This window comes from Dreissena polymorpha, chromosome 7 (genome assembly GCF_020536995.1).
Source record: "Dreissena polymorpha isolate Duluth1 chromosome 7, UMN_Dpol_1.0, whole genome shotgun sequence".
Classification (NCBI taxonomy): Eukaryota; Metazoa; Mollusca; class Bivalvia; order Myida; family Dreissenidae; genus Dreissena; species Dreissena polymorpha.
In genome coordinates, this window is record NC_068361.1 from 82,132,128 (window position 1) to 82,152,492 (window position 20,365).

A 20,365-nucleotide genomic window follows, 5' to 3' on the forward strand; every position below is an offset into this window, starting at 1 on the left:
ATTAAGTGTTCTTTTGTCATACCGCGAGTCTGACAAGGGCTCTGGTCTGATTGGCCAATCTTGAACTTGGTGAACAGTTGATGGTTAGTGAGGATGTGGTAATGCATGTACTAAAAGTGGCTGAAATCTTGAAGTTAGGTTTTGCTTACAAAATGACCATATGCTTCAAGTGAAATGAATCAATCAAATATATGAGCCTCGCTCTGAGAAAATCGGGCGTAACGCATGTGCGTAACGTGTCGTCCCAGATTAGCCTATGAAGTCCACACTGGCTAATCAGGGACAACACTATCCGTTTTATGGATTTTTTTGTTTAAGGGAAGTCTAGTCTAAACGACACTTCTGTCTAGGTGGAAAGTGTCATCCCTGATAAGCCTGCATAGACGATGGTTATCTAGGGATCTGGTCGTGTGAACCGTGCGAACCATGAGAAAATAGCAAAAACGCCGTCATGTTCTTGTGTCTTATGGCGACTGTCTCCTCTTCTGTAAAAAACAAGGAAAAGTTAACATTAACAAACTTGCATTTGTTTTTTTTTTTCCCAAATAATTTTATTTTGAACAAAATATGTTTGTAACTATCTTACGACCTTTACTATACAGTTTTTTTTTGTGTGTTGACTGGATTCATATTAACTAAACAGTATTTATCTATTTGCATAAAAAAGGGAAAACTTAATTATACAGCCATTAAATATTATTGTGCCTCGTTCTGTTAAAACGGGGCTTTATGCATGCGCGTCAAGTTTCGTCCAAGATCAGCATGTGCCGTCCACACAGGCTTATCAGGGATAATACTTAAACAAGATTTTCGCTAAGAAGAGTCTTTCTTTAAACGAAAAATTCCATAAGAAATGCAAAGGCTAGTCTGGAGCGACACTTAACGCACATGTTTTAAGCCTGGTTTTCCCAGAGCAAGGCTCAATAATGTTCCAAGCACCCATGCCACTTACTATGACCCATGACCCATGATGGACTACTATGGCCTGGCTGACTCACGTGTCATGACCGTGAGGTAGTATGCACTCGTGAAGTTCACGCTAATGGTGTTGATCACAAGGCACCTGTACCAGCCCTCGTCCTTACGACTCACGTTACGCAGCACGAGGTTCTGAGGGTCATTGATCCTCTTCTTGTTACCTGAATGCTGCAAGGGGCCAGGGAAACTTGCATGTTAGCAAGATGTCACAGTACTGAGCTTCGTAAAGTACTAGCTCAGTGTTGGAGAATGTTATTTCAGTGAGACTGACAATAATAGCAAGTTTTACAGACTTACGTTTGAAGGACATGACATGCGATTTACAGCAGGTTACAGGTTTCGATAAGTTTTTAAAGGGATCTTTTCACGGTTTGGTAAATTGACAAAATTGAAAAAAATTGTTTCAGATTCGCAAATTTTCGGTTTAGTTGTGATATTTGTGAGGAAACAGTATTACTGAACATTAGCCATGGTCTAATATAGCCATTATATGCATCTTTTGACGATATAAAAACCTAAAAATTATAAAGCGTTGCAACGCGAAACGATTGAATAATTCGGACAGTTCTGTTGTTGTCGTTTAAATTTGTGAAACTACGAAGATTGCTTATATTACGTTTAAAGTACACATCTTATGTATAGTTCAGTTGGCTAATGCGTTTTTACTTCAGGATTCAGGGGGTCACTGGTTCGAGCCCTGCTGCCGGCTACTTTTTTTTCCTTTTTTAAATTTTATTTTTGATTTTTTACTGGAGCTTTTAAAATGTTATGTTTAAATTTATCAATATAAAGCATTTAATGACAAACTTAAAAACATACCAAAATCTTTGAAAAGGCCCCTTTAAACTATTTAATGAAGCTGAGCCATAAATGAACAACAGACTGGTGTTATTTCATCAATTTTTAACAGATTGGTGATATTTCATCACTTTTTAAAAGACTGGTGTTATTTCATCAATTCTTAACAGACTGGTGTTATTTCATCAATTGTTCATCACACTGGTGTTATTACATCCATGTTTAACAGTGTGGTGCTGTTTGATAAATTGGTAAGAGATTGTTGTTATTTCATCAATGTTTTGTAGACTGGTGTTATTTCATCAATGTTTTTCAGACTGGTGCTATTTCATTAAGGCTAGCTAGGAAAGTATATATCTATGTAGTGTTTGCACTCTTATATGGACAAGGAAAGTATTCTTCTTAAGCAAACATGTAAACCATCCTACGATAGTTGAACAATACAACACTTTAAAAAAAACTTTTCCATCTGCAAGTCTCAATGTCATTAATATAAAAATAACAATATGTCAGATCAGTCAATCATCAGGACTTTAACTGTATCAGTTCGTGAAATTTCTCTCCAACATTAACAAATCAAAAACACAGATCTAAGAGGTTTCACTTTGTATTTACTTGCCAAGCAATATTATAAAACTCGTTTGTTCGCACAACTTATACCGTTTGATGTACTACTTATTTACTTCAAAGGTTTATATTTCTCAATTTATGAACAACATATTTTTTTTAAAACAATATCTATTCTTATTTTTAGTGTCAGTTAACAGCTAACGACTGCCATTTTAAGTTTCAGTATTATACATTTTGATCTTCAAACTGAACACCAACTATTTATTTTATTATTATAATAATTATATGATGTATTTTAAGTTGCCAGTTCGGTAAAGTGTTACTAGGCGTTAAAACCCGCAAAGACGTATACAGTGGAATCATGGAAACTAAACACACCTCCATTCCATTTATCTTTTCAGATATATTTCTCTTTCAAATCTTGCTGTTATAGACAAAATCATTCAACTAAATCGTAATAATCATTTTCATTTACTCATTTTCTTCACAAGGTCTGATAAACACGATGTAGCTACTCGCCAATCATACAACCACCTTATTGTAATGAACTAAACTTAAGTTCGGAAAATTTTCCAACCAAAGATCTAGTAAGATACTCTGTCACTCCATATGACAGCATTCATTGTATTTTTCTTTTTCAGAAAATATGTATGTCATGCATAGATGAGACATGTCTAACATATAGATCTGTCCAAATTCATAGGATGTAGTTGTTTGTTTTATTTAAAAGATATTTACGGGAGATATATTTAACACAATGTATTTGTTTAGTTATTTAGAATATTCATGTATTTCTTATTCAGTCTAAATGTTACTACACTTCTACCATAAAATCAGCTTAAATGGTTAAACATGCAACTTTAAATAATATTACACTTATTGTCACTAACAAATAATAATATTGGCACATCCGCTGATCGCCTACCTGCAACAACTTGAACATAGGTTTCCCCTTCTCATTCACGAACGAGTCATTGACCTTGTAGTAATGGAACCACAGTAGGAAGTATTGAGAGTCACTACGCATGATCTTGCAGGTAAACCTGACGTTGTCACCCTGTATTGCCGTCTGGTTCTCTTTCTCATCTACGATGGGCGGTAAGGGTAGCCGCTCTGCAACGTAATAATATTATATCAAATCTTAATAACAGCCGCGCTCTGAAACAAATGGAGCTAAATGCATGTGCGTAAAGTTTCGTTTACGATTAGCCTGTTCCGTTTGCACAGGCTAATCAGGGACGACACTCCTCTTCTAAAGGACAATCTAGTTTGAACCAAAAGTGTCATGCCTAATTAGACGGAGCTATCCCACTTACATCAAACAATTTGTGCAATTCATTTACATATAGAACATACATAAAAAAAGATAATAACCACATATAACACAGAAAATCTATGATATCAGAAAATATATTAAAATGAAAGTGTTATTTTTATTTTTATTTACACTTGATTAATTTGTTTGATTGATTTGCATTTACTTTAATGCAAAACTTTGCTTAGCAAACAATCTTTAAAACTGATGATTACAATCTAACTGATTATAATGGTAACATGACATCGATCTGAAACAACAGTTTTGGTCTTTTTCTCTAACCTTTCCCGCCCAGATACGCACGTTGACGCATGTGTATTCCTTTCGAAAGTCAAATTAGATTTAAAGTAGATTTCTTACTAGCAGAAATGTTCTTTACCATTTTGAAAAAAAAGGGGATTTAGGAAAACTAATTCAACCTAAATCTTTCAAATAATTCAAATTATAAGGGAAAAAATCTATAATGATATACTTTCTTAGATGTATATGAAATACATATGGAGATCTAATATTCATTATGAAAGTACTGGTTTCTTCTTATTTTTACATTAGGATTTTTTAACAGTCCCGAAGATATGTCAGTAATAGGCCTAACTAGATAAGATTTTTAAATGCTTCATTTCGAATCCTATGATACTGATGAGCAAAAAAACAGCATAAAATCTGAACAAACTGTGATTTACTCGCAGGCTGTTCTGTTTTTATGCTGTTTGCACATAGCCATTTTCACTTTGCCTCTGAGCTTCTGAGCGGAAACGGGTTAAGGAAAAATTCCATACTGAAACTGTTTCAGAATGCTGCACTCACCCATTTCATTTAGAACTCGGAGTGTCATGTTTCCCCACAGCGCGCCATGTTGATTGGAAGCCCTACACGCGTACTCTCCCGCGTCCGACAGTTGAGTGTTCATTACCTCTAAGGCATACTTAGTTATCCGTACCCTAAAATGAAAAAAGCTGACCGGTTTCTCCTAACATACATTTAATTCAGAAAGTTCAAGATACAGTCTCAAAAACAACAGTAACAATAGATTAACAGGTTTGAAAATATTATTCATGCAATTATAGTTTTTATTTGGAGAAAACAAATGTAAAGTTGATTTTATAAGCATCAGAGATCCATGTATCTTCAAGCAGGAAAAACTATAGTTATCAATGTCATCGTGATAAAGGGCTCCAAAAGGCAATCAGCTTAAATAATGATGCATCCTTTTCATCCTAATTTATATCTTAAATTTTAACCATGTTTGAAACTGCAGAGGCAAGTAGAGCTCTTTATTTCATATTTAAGCAATTTTCATAAAACGTTTACATATATTAAATCAATGATACCAGTACAGTCTTAACAGTGAAAACATTTCCTCTTCAATGCTACACAAAACTAACCGGTTGCCATCCGCAAGTGCTTCCCCATTTTTAAACCACTCGATGGATGGACGGGGCTTGCCTTTCACCCTGCAGAAGAGTTTCGTGTTGTCATTGACTTTGGCCGTACGTTGAGTCTGAAAGATCTTCTTCCACTCAGGGGCACTACCTTCAATCGCAGGGCAAACAGTCAGAGTGGGTCAATGCTGCCATGCAAGAACTCTACCCTTTACCAATCAGATATCCACTTTGACGCGATTATATTCCATTACAAAATCAAATTTACATAAAGACCTTTCTCAATCAATTTAAGTTTTGAAGGTTTTATTTCAAAGGCTAAGATGCAGAAGAGAAGCAAACAACATAAAAACCAGAACAACCTGCCATTTTTCAGTAACAGAATAAGAACTGAGGTTTGATTGGTCAAAGTGATTAGTTCAATGACTGCTAGATAATTACACCAAAGTTCAATTCCTTCTGAAAGCTCCAAATAACAAGACGTTTTCACCATTCAACGCACAAACAAATCGTAAAATTAAATATTAATGGCATTTTTTTATTGCACGTAATTGTCCATTTACCCTCTCAAAATATGTGTGTTTTACAAACACCAATCAAATCAAAACTGCACAGTGCGATGTTAGTAAATGCGTATAGGCAAAATACATAAATGGCGAAAAATTATAGTATTGGTGTCAAAAAAGGGAAAGTTAACAATCGAGCAATGCAAGATTGTATGAAGAGCTAAGAGCAGTTTTTTCAGTTCTCAAGTTTCAATACAGAAAAGGTAAAAGTTCTTTTTGGTCTGTTGTTTAATATCGAAACCAGTGGGCAGCTATTTTTTGTGAAAACAATGTGACATAAAACAACACTTGTGAGGGATTTTTTTATGCTAGACCGTAATTGACCACATCACTGCAGGCAACATTGTTTAACACGTTAAACACAAAACGGTTACATCTACAGCTGTATATAAAACTAGGGGGGGGGGGCAAAAGCCCACGGTCGCTAACCTGAGATTTCAGAGAACTGAACTGCACTAATAAACTTTTGACTTTGACTTTTAGAGTTTTAACAAGGTTTAACAATAGCCATATACGTAAAAAGGCCCGTATAGCCCATTGATTTGGGATAACTAATTCAACATAACTCTTTAAAATAAGTCAAGCTATAAGAAAAAGTCATAAACACTATAATTAAATACTTTGTTACATGTAATTGAAATATAATGGTCATTTGGGGCAAGAATTTGTTTCTAAAATAATTGTGCATGTTTTTTACAAATTGGGAATACCTCAACAGACCCGTAGATACGCAAGTAAAAGGCCTGAATATAATCAAGTTTTAAAGACTTCACTTCAAACCCAAAGATACCAATGAGCAGCAAACAGCATTAAATCTGAACAGACTGCGAGTTACTTACCACGCCTCCGGGCGGTTATATTTTTCGACGAACCATAACTATTTTCCAACTTCTCCTGGCTAATATGAGAACAAATCTTCTTACCAAGTTTCAGGAAGATTGGACCATAAAATAATGTTGCTTCTAGAGAGTTAACAAGGTTTCACTACAGCCATCTAATGAAAAATACCCCGTGATAGTAAAACCTTGTTAACACCCTAGAAGTTACAATTATATTCCAATCTTCATGAAATTTGGTAGGAACATGTTTTCTATCTATTTTTATATCTTAACCGAGTCTGATAATGGTTTAGGTTCCTTGAAAAACATGGTCATAAGTGGCGTTGCAGATTTCTAGATATGGCTATTATAAAACCTTGTTAACAATTTAGAACCCACATTTATAGCCTAATCTTCATTAAACTTGGTCAGAACATTTGTTTTAATGATAACCGTTCAAAAACGGTTTCGGTTTTTTAAAAACGTTGGGAAGGGTAATTGTACTTATATATAGAACATACATAAAACAAGATAATAACCACATATAACACAGAAAATCTATGATTTCAAATAATATATTGGCTGAGTTCTTAAATGGTTGATGTTCCTAGAGAACTATGGCCGCTAGGGGGTCGGGGCATTTTTCCACATATTGCATACAGTAAACCTTGTAACAATAAAGTACACTAAAATTATGGAATGAAACAATTTTGCACATGTTCAAATGATTTATAGTCATACCATGATCACAGTTGTTGCCTTGCCAGCCCGGTGAGCATGTGCACGAGTACGCGTTCTGAAGATTAGTGCACGTTGCTCCGTTCTTACACGAGGCAGGTGCGCATTCGTTGATATCTCAATGATTAACACCACCAACATAAATGTCTCAAATGATCAGCGTGGTTAAACTAGTAGATTCAGAACAAGCCCTATTGACACAGATGAAAATGATATCTATATCGTCGCCTTGATAGCGTTAAATTAAACTAGCAACAACACACCGCTAATCCGGCAAGTATACGACATACACCCGGTCGTGGGGTGTATAGTAAATATAAAATGGATATTTTGTTGAGCACATATATCTAATCAAGAATCTGAATGATACAGGTCTGGTATCAAGATTACAGTATACTCAATATTTTTGGTGTTCAATGCTATACCCTCTAAAAATGGGAACGTCATTCAATTGAACACACCATTTTCTGTATGGGAACTAGCCATGAGTTTATTTTTTATATTATTGTGTGCATGTGGTAGAGAAAACATTTTGTTGTACACTACAAATATACTGTTTAACTTCTTGGTTGGAGACTACATGAATGTTTTACAGTTTGCGGGAAATCCTCATCAACTTGAGAGAAGCCGGTTATAAAATGACCGTAAAACAGAAATACCCTGGTCACAGTTTTCCCCATGCCAGCCAGCTACACACTTGCACGAGTATGCATTCTGAAGGTTGCTGCACGTGGCGCCATTCTTACACGGAGCGGGAGCGCATTCGTTGATATCTGAAATAAGGTTTACATTCCATTCGTTTTATTGAGCAATAGCGCTTATATTACATTAAACTTATTGGACACAGGGCTTTAATATAACATTTAGTAATAGCTGTCTTAACAAAGTGCTAGTTTTGAACATGTGCACCAAAGTGACGACTTGGAGCGTAAAAACGTATCCTATGCATTAATGGTGACAGTACACTACTTGCAAACACAACAGGTACATTATTAAACGAAATTATGAAGTTGTCAAATGGGAATACAATTCGTTACGCGATAGATTTGTATGACAATGTGTTATGATAAAAAGCCGCTGATATTCACCTTTCCGCTGATATTCAGTCGTCCTATGACATAGCATTGTTACATATAGCCACCGAATACTTATTTAAAGGGACTGAAACAATTTTGCTCATGTTCAAGTGATTCATAGTCATACCATGCTCACAGTTGTTGCCTTGCCAGCCCGGTGAGCATGTGCACGAGTACGCGTTCTGAAGATTAGTGCACGTTGCTCCGTTCTTACACGGGGCAGGTGCGCATTCGTTGATATCTCAATGATTAACACCACCAACATAAATGTCTCAAATGATCAGCGTGGTTAAACTAGTAGTTCAGAACAAGCCCTATTGACACAGATAAAAATGATGTGTATATCGTCGCCTTGATAGCGTTTAATTAAACTAGCAACAGCACACCGCTAATCAGGCAGTATACGACATACACCCGGTCGTGGGGTGTATAGTAAATATTTAATGGATATTTTGTTAAGCACATATCTCTAATCAAGAATCTGAATGATACAGGTCTGGTATCAAGATTACAGTATACTCAATTTTTATTTTGGTGTTCAATGCTATACCCTCTAAAAATAGGAACGTCATTGAATTGAAGACACCATGTTTTGTATGGGAACTAGCCAAGACTTCATTTTAAGTTGGTCGCGTTAGCGGCCGACTTAATTAACAGAGCATATTTTGCAAATCAGTATGTGCTTAGAAGCCTTAGCTACGGTAATAACCGCAACTCACTATGCTAGGAGCGATAACCGCTGCCTGTCTGCACTGCAGATGACAAATGCTTCTGCTCTACTTCTGCAGTGAGTGTATATACCAGCTTGTAAGACGGCATTGGCCAGTCTAGTGTTTATCATTGAAATCGGTACATATTGGCTGCTTTCAGGGAAAACGGGGCTAAATGCATGTCAAATAAGATTAGCCTGTGTACACTGAGTAGCCTGTGCAATGCGCACAAGCTAATCAAGGACGACAACAGCGAACAACTTCAGTGCCTTTAGCGCTTTTATTTAATATTGCTATGTGCATGTGGTAGAGAAAACACTGTTTTACACTATAAATTTACTGTTAAACTTCTAGGATGGAGATTACATGAATCTTTGACAGTTGGCGGGAAACCCTAATCAACTGGAGAGAAGCCGGTAATAAGATGACCGTAAAACAGAAATACCCTGGTCACAGTTTTTCCCGTGCCAGCCAGGTACGCACTTGCACGAGTACGCATTCTGAAGGTTGCTGCACGTGGCGCCATTCTTACACGGAGCGGGAGCGCATTCGTTGATATCTGAAAAAACGTTTACATTCCCTTCTTTTTAATGAGCAATAGCGCTTATTTTACATTTAACTTATTGGACACAGGGCTTAAATATTAAATTTAGTAATAGCTGTCTTAACACAGTGCTTGTTTTGAACATGTGCACAAAAGTAACGACTTTGCGCGTAAAACGTATCCTATGCATTAGTGGTGACAGTACACTATTTGCAAACACGACAGGAGCATTATTAAACGAAATTATGAAGTTGTCAAATGGGAATACAATTCGTTACGCGATAGATTTGTATGACAATGTGTTATGATAAAAAGCCGCTGATATTCAGTCTTCCTATGACATAGCATTGTTACATATAGCCACCGAATACTTATTTAAAGGGACTGAAACAATTTTGCTCATGTTCAAGTGATTTATAGTCATACCATGCTCACAGTTGTTGCCTTGCCAGCCCGGTGAGCATGTGCACGAGTACGCGTTCTGAAGATTAGTGCACGTTGCTCCGTTCTTACACGGGGCAGGTGCGCATTCGTTGATATCTAAATGATTAACACCACCAACATAAATGTCTCAAATGATCAGCGTGGTTAAACTAGTAGTTCAGAACAAGCCCTATTGACACAGATAAAAATGATGTGTATATCGTCGCCTTGATAGCGTTTAATTAAACTAGCAACAGCACACCGCTAATCAGGCAGTATACGACATACACCCGGTCGTGGGGTGTATAGTAAATATTAAATGGATATTTTGTTGAGCACATATCTCTAATCAAGAATCTGAATGATACAGGTCTAGTATCAGGATTACAGTATACTCAATGTTTTTTTGGGTGTTCAATGCTATACCCTCTAATAATGGGAACGTCATTTAATTGAAGACAACATTTTTGTATGGGAACTAGCCATGACTTCATTTAAAGTTGGTCGCGTTAGCGGCCGACTTAATTAACAGAGTATATTTTGCAAATCAGTAAGTGCTTAGAAGCCTTAGCTACGGTAATAACCGCAATTTACTATGCTAGGAGCGATAACCGCTGCCTGTCTGCACTGCAGCTGGCAAATGCTTCTGCTCTACTTCTGCAGTGAGTGTATATACCAGCTTGTAAGACGGCTTTGGCCAGTCTAGTGTTTATCATTGAAATCAGGTACATATTTGCTGCTTTCAGGGAAAACGGGGCTTAATGCATGTCAAATAAGATTAGCCTGTGTACACTGAGTAGCCTGTGCAATGCGCACAAGCTAATCAACGACGACAACAGCGAACAATTTCAGTGCCTTTAGCGCTTTTATTTAATATTGCTATGTGCATGTGGTAGAGAAAACATTGTTTTACACTATAAATTTACTGTTAAACTTCTAGGTTGGAGACTACATGAATCTTAGACAGTTGGCGGGAAACCCTAATCAACTGGAGAGAAGCCGGTAATAAGATAACCGTAAAACAGAAATACCCATGGTCACAGTTTTTCCCGTGCCAGCCAGGTACGCACTTGCACGAGTACGCATTCTGAAGGTTGCTGCACGTGGCGCCATTCTTACACGGAGCGGGATCGCATTCGTTGATATCTGAAAAAAAAACGTTTACATCCCCTTCTTTTTAATGAGCAATAGCGCTTATTTTACATTTAACTTATTGGACACAGGGCTTAAATATTAATTTAGCAATAGCTGTCTTAACACAGTGCTTGTTTTGAACATGTGCACCAAAGTGACGACTTTGTGCGTAAAACGTATCCTATGCATTAGTGGTGACAGCTTACAAACCAGCTTTTGCTGGAATATTACAAAACACAAAAAAGTTTTTATAAACGTTAAGGACATAAAATGAAATAAATATTTATGGGACCTTGTGTTGTTGCAAGATTGCATTCTATAAATAAGTTTAAATTTTCATACCCTTAAAAAAAATTAATCGTCGTTACAAAAAGTGACAATGACGTTTAAACGAAGTGAAATCAAATAATTCTTCCCTGCAAGTAAAGTCATCAAAAACAAATACAAATCATGATCACACCTCGGCCTATAACCTATTTTATATGTTAATACGGTCGTAACGTATCGGGGAAATCACGAATAGTGTGTCAAGATGTTTGTGTAACACATAGAGACCAATTTATAGCGAACATATACGATGTCAATGTCAACATTTTATTACGTCAATCTTAAAGTGACGATTAGATATGCCCGCTTAATGTTAACTTAAATCAGCATACAATCTCTATATGACACCATACTACAAATATTGTTTACCCCATTGTAATTAAGAATGAAAAGGGTAAACGCCTATTCAGACATATTTTATCGAATTTGTTGCATGATTTTGTTGCAAGATGCATGTATATAGTGATCGAACGTTTCTTATAATAACATTTTTTAATACAATTAATTTATTTGCGAACCTCAAATAATTATGCGTCGTTAAAGATCAGTGCCATTATAGACGTGTTTTTAAAATACTTAATTAGTAACATATGTATTGACATAACATTTACATGTTTGCACAAGAGTTCTATTATCGTTGTGTTTTATTTATATAGAAACATTTATTACATGCAACATTTCAGGAAGTAAACTATAAAACTTTGTTTTCAAGTTACGCTTCCTCATACTACAATAAACACATTTCCGTTCGGTAAAAAACAGAATCAGTACTTATGTACATTGGTACGTCAACCAATTGCTGGTTCCATCACATTCTGCAAATGTTCATTGAAATTGCGTTTTTGTTCAGAACGTTTAGCAATCGATTTATTTAAAAAACATTAAGGTTTAACAAATAAGATTTATAGATGAAATATCAGCTTATGGAAGTGTATATCGTTATTTCGATTGCATATGAATTGTATTAAAGTTGTAATTAAGCTAAGCGTGTCGTTTATTATGTGTATGATGCCTCGCTTTTAAGCGTCAAAACCTGTACCTAAAGACTACAAATTTTACATACATAACATACGTTTGCTCAATCGGGGATTGTGGGCATTAATGTCACCTTTACACTTTCGACCCATGTTACCATCTAGGTCAACAAAACCGTCGATACACTTGCACGTGTATTAATGATAACACCAATACTAATATTAATACTAATACAAATACTACTATTACTACTATTACTACTATTACTACTATTACTACTAATACTGCTACTACTACTACTACTTCTACTACTACTACTATTACCACTACTAGCATTCCATAATATGTTTCGAACAATATGCCCACCTGAAATAACAAATACTTCAGTGATACATGAAGCAGTTTAACGAAATCTTTGAAATAGGTAATAATCACACTTTTTTCACTTTATAAACCACTTTCTTTTTGGGAGTCGCGAATTCTTATTTTCTTATTTTATTGATAAATCCACTGACACTATTGTTGTTGTTGTACAAGTAGTACCACAAGTAAACTACATCAAGTAATGCTAAGTAAAATGTTTGTAGTATTCAAAAATACAGAGTTCGTACGATCTTAAAGTTGATAAGCTTTTTTGCCACAAGTAAACTACATCAAGTAATGCTAAGTAAAATGTTTGTAGTATTCAAAAATACAGAGTTCGTACGATCTTAAAGTTGATAAGCTTTTTTGCTTAAAACACCCGGCAAACATGTTATTCGTTATTTTTGTAAAACAATTAATAAAAAACGGCCAACGGTATAAAGTTTTTTCTTATTTTAGTAACTGTGACCTACCGACCTGTGAAAAACAAACGGTAATACACAATTCGCAATTTACCTTTGATAAGTATACTTAGTTTCATCCTAGTATATCGAGTTTAAGACAGACAAAAAGAAAAAAAGGATTTATAGATTGAGTGTGAAAATGTAAATCATTGTACTTATGTTCAATTACCGTTTTCACAACGCAGTCCATCAAATCCATAAGGGCACTGACAAGTGTCAGGTGATACACACTGTCCTTCGTTCTGACATTCAGAACTGCACAGGGCTGAAATAACGACTAGTTAATAGATAATACATGTATCCGATGAAATAACGACTTAGTTAATCGATACTAAATGTATACAAAAAAGGTAAATTATATAGGTTTTAATTCATAGTCTTTAAACTCAATAATAGACACGGAATGCGAATGAATATACATTTGCACCTCTCACAAAGATTTGTTAAGTTAATTGTCGTTTACAAATGCATATAAATTGGGAGGGGAGGTAAATTTGTCAATGTGTTTCTTTCGTTTTTGAAAATTTGAAGTTTTTCCTTAAAAAGATTTTAACGCAAGTTCAATTTTGATTTTTGTACACACCCTCATATCCAATAGGCATGAATATTCTTACGCCCTCGCACGGCAATTGTTAAATACCATACAATTCGAGAATAGTTTAATTATTATGTATCAAAATTAACAAATCGTTGATTTCGCTAGTTTTTACATATTTGTTTTCTTTCATGTTCGCATGTCCCGTATTTTAAGGAACACTCAGACGATCAAAGTTTATTTTCATTTATAAATTTAGACATGGCTAAGATATGCGGTAAAATTGTCTTTGATAACGCATGGCTCCAGATCTTACGTGTTTCACACTGTTTCCCGCTCGTTTGTTCCGGACATTGGCATTCCTGATCCCGGATGCAGTGACCACCAAACTTGCAATAATCTGCTGGACATATAACTGCAAATAGTAATAGAAAAGCATTGCCTTGGAATGTTTCATCTGATTTTCTGATGTATGTACTATTCTTTTCTATGATTTTATTATTTATGTACATTCCTAATTATATTAATTTATATTATTAGGTGACATCATCGCCATTATTGACCGGTGGGAACTGTAATTTTAGGAATTCAAGTGTGTCATACAAAACGTAGACTTTGAAATACAGTCTATTTCCATAATGAATCATACGTAATGTGTACGTATTCGTAAGATATATAGTGTAAAAATCAAATGTATTCTTAAATGTGTCATTTCTAATATATGCCTGCCAATTACCTTTCCGGCATTCGGGGAACGACCCGTCGTTTCCAAAATCCCACTTATCCTCGCCGCGGCGTTGCCTAGCAGCCCATGACCCTTTGACACACTCGAACATTCTTCTGTTTGGCTCGAAGTAAAACACATCAGATGGTTCACAAGTAAAGATCAGAAATTGACCGTGCTGTATTTCATAGCGGTTAGCCGCGGAGATGGTTCGTCGTTCTTTCGGGTCATAGAGAGTCATACCTTGTTGCACATTTGCCGGTATCATGCAGCCAACTGTATCGAAATCCAAAATTGCGTTGACGTTTTACGCACAAAAAAATAAGTTTATATTAAAGCAATGTATCTGTTTAAGCACAAAATTTCTTTGTCATACTTGTCGAATTGTGTCGTTGATGTTTGTTTAAGAAATCAGTATAGATTTGTTGCAAATTGGCTTCGAAGCTTATTTTATTGGAACGAAAACAAATAAGTAATAATGATTACATACTTGGCTTGCATTCTACCTCGGTCCCCATGCACTGTAATCTACCGGTTGTTTGACTACACTTGCACGAGTATCTCGCATACAAAATAGCATCCATTCCGTTCTTGAACGAAGGCTTGTAGTCTGGATTGCATGTGAACGATTTACCACGATCTGTTATTTGTCCATTTTCGATCGTTGTACAATTTTTAGGGATAGGTGACGATTCAAGAGGTAGCTTTGTATCTTGAAAATAAAACCAACACCATATCCGAGTTAGTCAGGTAGCAGCTATAAATATTGTTCCAACCGTTGGTTTTCAACAATATAATTATTTAAGCTTGCTTGAAACGTATTGTTATTTCTATGCTCAAATGTGAAATGTATAAACAAATAAGATAAACTTGGTATTTTACTGTGCACAAGTACAATACTATTTTGATTCAACATTGGCTACATTAAATAAGACGCACCCTTTAAACTTTCGACATGTGGGCAAACATACACAAATTATCATAGAAAGTATGCCTCTTAATCAATAGCAATTATCTAGTGCTGACACGTCTTTTTATAATCGTACAAATATAACCAATATAGAACCAACCTAATTCGCATTTCAACTCATGCTTTTTGAATACGCCATCTAAGCAATCAATGTAAGCTGTGGATACGTCATTACTGTAATAGTCCGAATAGTCGAAACCAGTATTTTGACACGTTACACGAATTTGTGTACCATTTGTCACCTGCAAAAAAAGAACCGGAGTTTAAGCAACGTAATTTTTATCACATTATATAATATGACAATTTTAATGCAATAAATTATACATGACCCTTTGGTCACAACTTAAAAGTACCTCTAGCTATGAAATGACACAAACGCTGATTAAATGCGTCTGTATAAACACGTCCGTGCGATATTTTTAAGAAGGAAAGTATCTGTGAACTGGCTTTTTATTCGCCAGCTACAAACAAGTCCGGCATTGGGAAGTTCATAACAATGTGAAATATCTTTTTCTTAGCCAATGATTTTATTAAATATAAGGCCAGAGAATACCGCTTGGTATTACTGTAATTCCAAAGCCGTGATTAAGAGTAATATTAAACTTATCCTGTGCATTTAAAAAAAGTTAAGATCGACTTTATTTAGTTTTTGTAGGCTCAAACAAACTAATAATTCATTTTGTGCATTAATTAAGCATTCATATAGTAATGCACATTTTAATTTGTTTCATAAATGTGTTTAATTCTAGAAAATAAATCGACAACATGTAAACTTTACTTTAAAGTGCTTATTTGCACACGTATCGGTATTATACCCACAAATGAGTAATATACACTAAATCAAGTTGGCGTTCCATAAAACATGCACATTTGCTGAATTTGTAAGCGGTCAATATTCCCGCTGCATATAATTAACGTAAGAAATCTAGATAAAAGCTCATGCTAGACAGCTACACCGAAACAAATATGTGTCAGGTTTGATTGTGTTTGATTGGGTTTGATTGGGTTTGATTGGGTTTGGGCACATAAATCAACCCCCCAGATGACCCACATCTATTGTTTTGTATATTCCTCACCATGAGTTTTAAACGATAAGAAACTATATGATTGTAAAAATGTATGGTGCAATTTAACCGATCTTTATAACTAATCCAATACCAGATTCAAGACGTGTTACTGGTAACGACTGAGTCATAAAATAAATATCAGACAGTTATCCTCATGTATGTATGATACTTATACTAGTATTTTTTTTTTGGGGGTCGACTTCTTTCAGGCAGCGTCGTGTTGGTCGACATGTGCCAGTAGTTCACATTTTGTCCAGCCTCCAAAGTACAGTTTTTTGTTTCTGAACGCAAAGTAAAAGTGAGTGCTAATTCTTATTGTACATGTAAATTGCTTGTAATGTGTAAATGACATAAATTTAAAAATAATTGAATTTTAGAAACATTAGAAGAGTAGTTATTGTTACTGTCATCTGATATGTGATTTTGGAAAAACGTAAATCACTATTTAAATAGGATAATATTATTAAAATTATAATGATTATTTGTGTATATTTAAGCACAACATTTCTTTGCCATAAATGTCGATGTTTTTTAGTCGATGTTGTTTGTTATTTAGAAATCAGTATAGATGTGTTGCAAATTGGCCTGAGAGCTTAAATAATTGGAACGCAACCAAATAAGTAATACTGAGTTACATACTTGGCTTGCATTCTACCTGGGTCCCCATGCACTGTAATTTACCGGTTTTTAAACTACACGTGCACGAGTATCTCGCATACAGAATAGCATCCATTCCGTTCTTAAACACAGGCTTGTAATCTGCGTTGCATGTGAGTACTATTTGTTGACTGCATCAGATAATGCTAAGTTAGTGTTTTTAGTGTGCAGAAATATAAAGTTAAAACGATCCTCAAGTATTATACCTGTCTTATCCCGACAACCCAGCTAATATTTAGAGCCTTATTTTTGTTTAAGAAATAATTCGTGTACGTTATAGTTTGTTGTCGTATGGATTAAATCCCGAGTGCGCAGCACGAGTGATTTGAAACCACGCATCTAAACTACCGGCCATGGGTTATTCGACAACAAACTATAACATACAAGGATTATTTCGATTCTAACACGGTTTTTACTAAGAATTTATACAATGTATCTTATTATTGTACTATTTTATGTGAAGCTCTCACATAAATACGCCCATAGTTTGTTGTCGAATAACCCAGGCCGGAAGTTCTTCTTTGTTTATATGAAATTTGACACGTGCCGTGTTAGAATGAACAATAATAAAAAATTGGCATTTTTACGTCATAAGGCCTTTATTTATTTAAGTAACTGTGACTCGACGATCTTTGAAAAACAAACGGCAAGTATCTTGAAGTACTAAACACTCTTTTAAAGGGTACATTTTTGTGAACAGACCGGGAAGACAGACAGAAAGAATGAATGATGTTCAGGTGGACGGATGGTTAAAATGAACGTACATGTGATTTAGTTCAATTACCGTTTTCACACCGTAGTCCATTATATCCCTTGGGGCACTCACACACGTCAGGTGATACACACGTTCCTCCGTTTTGACATTCAGAAGAACACAGTGCTGGAAGAAAGTAAATCAATTGAAATCAATAACAAACGATTATCACTTCTTGTTGGACACAATATACTGATGTTTTAGAAATATTGCTAACGTGTTTTATACAAGTTTATGATTCATACGGCTATCGTTGCGTTACACAAATTGAAACGTATTCGATTAAATTCCTCATGGTATTGACTATATATCATTCCAACGGTTATAGTTTAATTACCGTTTTCACTCCTTACAAAAAAAGTGTAAAGTTTATTTTCATTTACAAAGAAATATATACTAGGGAAGCAGTATTTTTGAATGTGATGCCTTGTTGTTGTTTTTATATAATTTTTGATTTGTGTTCCTATTTCGAAAGTTTTTATATTGATTTTTTAAACCCAATAGGCAGGGTACATATAACGGTCTCGCACGACAATTGTGAATAACCATGAGATTAGTAATTTTGAATAATCATTAAGCACCACCATTTTAAAACAATTGATGTCAATAATTGTATTATATTAATTTTATTTTATTTTCACATGTCCCGTATTTTATGGAACATTCAGACAATCGATGCTTATTTTTATTGTTTAAAATCATTGAAAGCTTAATTATGTCGTGAGCCTCATGGTACCAACTCTCGAACGATTTTTTGCCGATTTTATTTAATTTGTCAAACTGTTTCAAGTTTTTCAAATTAATTTAGGCTGATATTTCAGGTAAAAGACTTCTCTTTCTAAAACTATAAAATGTAAAGAAAACAAGCGTTAATAACTCGACCTTACCGTTGGTCAAATGAAGTTGGTTGTGTTTACATTTTGCAACCCGTTTGGAACCATTTATCGAACGTTCACTCAAGCAAGCCATCAGACATTTGCAAGACACACATAAACTGGTAGAATAGATGTATTTACATTGCAACTGACGTGGAAAATCATTACTAATATATGTTGTTCATTTAATCAAAAGATTAATACTAATTGATACTTTGAACAAACATGTTCCTTTTTTGACATCCCTGACTGCCGCTTGTAGAGCACAGACTGAGTATTTATTTGAATTTTAGTGTCATTTGTCTAAAAGAAATAAAAAGACAATCTATATAGATATATTAAATTGAGGAATACAATGATTCTCAATTAATGTGGTTGAATGTTACAGAGTTATGAGTTGGCGTCAGTACGAATTGACCATAAAACAATAGTTGTTCGCAACCTAATCCATTAAAATAAAAATAGAAAACAGGGCAAAGTAAATGTAATCGCTTATTTTGACAGTTGTAAACAAAGTGAATGGTAGTAAAAAGCCTTAAAGGTAAATGAAAACATCGCTCAAATTGTTAGAATCTTATAAAAAAAAACATTTTGATGACTTATAATGATCTAACTGAATTAACCACACATTTATCTGGTCAAATATTAAATTTTTATTTGGTTCAATGAATCTTCGTCTGCAGTTGCGTTTACGAAGAAGAGGCTGTCAAGTTGGAAGTTTGCCAATAGAATGTATTCATATTGGACTTACTTAAAATAGAACCCGATTTCAAATTAAACGATTCCACCTTGAGTAAATTTAATAATTTAAAAAATCGTTCGAGAATTGGTTCCGTTCGATAATTGGTACCCTGAGGCTAGATCTTTGATAACACATGGCCACGGATCTTACACGTTTCACACTGTTTCCCGCTCGTTTGTTCCAAATAAATCACTATTGAAATATGATCAACAAGGCTATTGCCAAGCAATAAAAGTCCCCTACCTACGAAGGATCCACCATTTTCAGCAATATTTATAGTTTATTTGTTGCCATAGCAACCAGAATTCTTGACGTAGGAACAAAATGAATTTATGTGCATAATCTCCATATTTCAATGTATTCATGTTTCAAGTTTCATGAAAAATATGAAGAACTTTTAAAGTTATCGCAGGATCTACCATTGTCAGCAATATTTCTAGTGTATTTGTTGCCATAGCAACCAAAATTCTTGATGTAGGAACAAAATGAAATGACGTGCATAATCTCCATATTGTTATCTGTCCGTGTTTCAAGTTTCATGAAAAAATAAGAAGAACTTTTAAAGTAAACGCAGGATCCAGAAAAAGTGTGACAGACTGACAGACTGACACACAGAGAGCAAACAGTAAGTCCCTCTTCGGTTTCACCGGTAGAGGACTAATAATAAAAATTGAGGATTTGATCTGGCTTATCAGTCCAAACAAAAGAAACGCACACGCTTAGAAACAACAAACGCCTGAACAACATCGTTGATAAACTCGTCAATTCTCTATATCGGCCGCGCATTCTCTCGAGAAATACTTTTGCTTTTACATCCTGACAAATACTCTCTTTGTTCTGCGTAAAGTGAGGACTGTCAA

General features: G+C 35.0%; 2 protein-coding genes across 2 annotated transcripts in view; both read right to left on the minus strand.

Annotated features, from left to right (window-relative positions):
- The window catches only part of LOC127836897 (neurogenic locus notch homolog protein 1-like), a 94,576-nt gene extending 78,928 nt beyond the window's left edge, over positions 1 to 15,648 (minus strand). The window contains exons 1-4 of the mRNA XM_052363543.1: positions 15,511 to 15,648; positions 14,931 to 15,152; positions 14,453 to 14,716; positions 14,033 to 14,131 (exon numbers count right to left, since the gene is read on the minus strand). Coding sequence (XP_052219503.1) covers positions 14,033 to 14,131; positions 14,453 to 14,716; positions 14,931 to 15,024 — 457 coding nt within the window. The 5' untranslated portion in view covers positions 15,025 to 15,152; positions 15,511 to 15,648. The remainder of the gene's footprint in view (positions 1 to 14,032; positions 14,132 to 14,452; positions 14,717 to 14,930; positions 15,153 to 15,510) is intronic.
- Positions 2,731 to 11,058, minus strand: LOC127836900 (fibropellin-3-like). The gene is made up of 9 exons (XM_052363546.1): positions 10,989 to 11,058; positions 9,922 to 10,035; positions 9,397 to 9,510; positions 8,369 to 8,482; positions 7,825 to 7,938; positions 7,169 to 7,282; positions 5,047 to 5,194; positions 4,469 to 4,602; positions 2,731 to 3,459 (listed from the first exon to the last, which is right to left on the minus strand). The coding sequence occupies exons 1-9, from the start codon at positions 11,029 to 11,031 to the stop codon at positions 3,185 to 3,187; spliced, it is 1,170 nt and encodes a 389-aa protein (XP_052219506.1). The 5' UTR covers positions 11,032 to 11,058; the 3' UTR covers positions 2,731 to 3,184.
- Positions 15,649 to 20,365: the final 4,717 nt, after the last annotated feature.

What these genes read in the sequence shown, in the direction of transcription:
- LOC127836900 (XM_052363546.1), bottom strand. Translation starts at nt 11,031, where the DNA reads ATGGCGCCACGTGCAGCAACCTTCAGAATGCGTACTCGTGCAA. An exon ending in TGGGGAAAACTGTGACCAGG is followed by an intron (nt 7,283 to 7,824) that starts GTATTTCTGTTT and finishes TTAATCATTGAG; the next exon opens with ATATCAACGAATGCGCACCT. An exon ending in GCACTTGCGGATGGCAACCG is followed by an intron (nt 4,603 to 5,046) that starts GTTAGTTTTGTG and finishes TTTTCATTTTAG; the next exon opens with GGTACGGATAACTAAGTATG.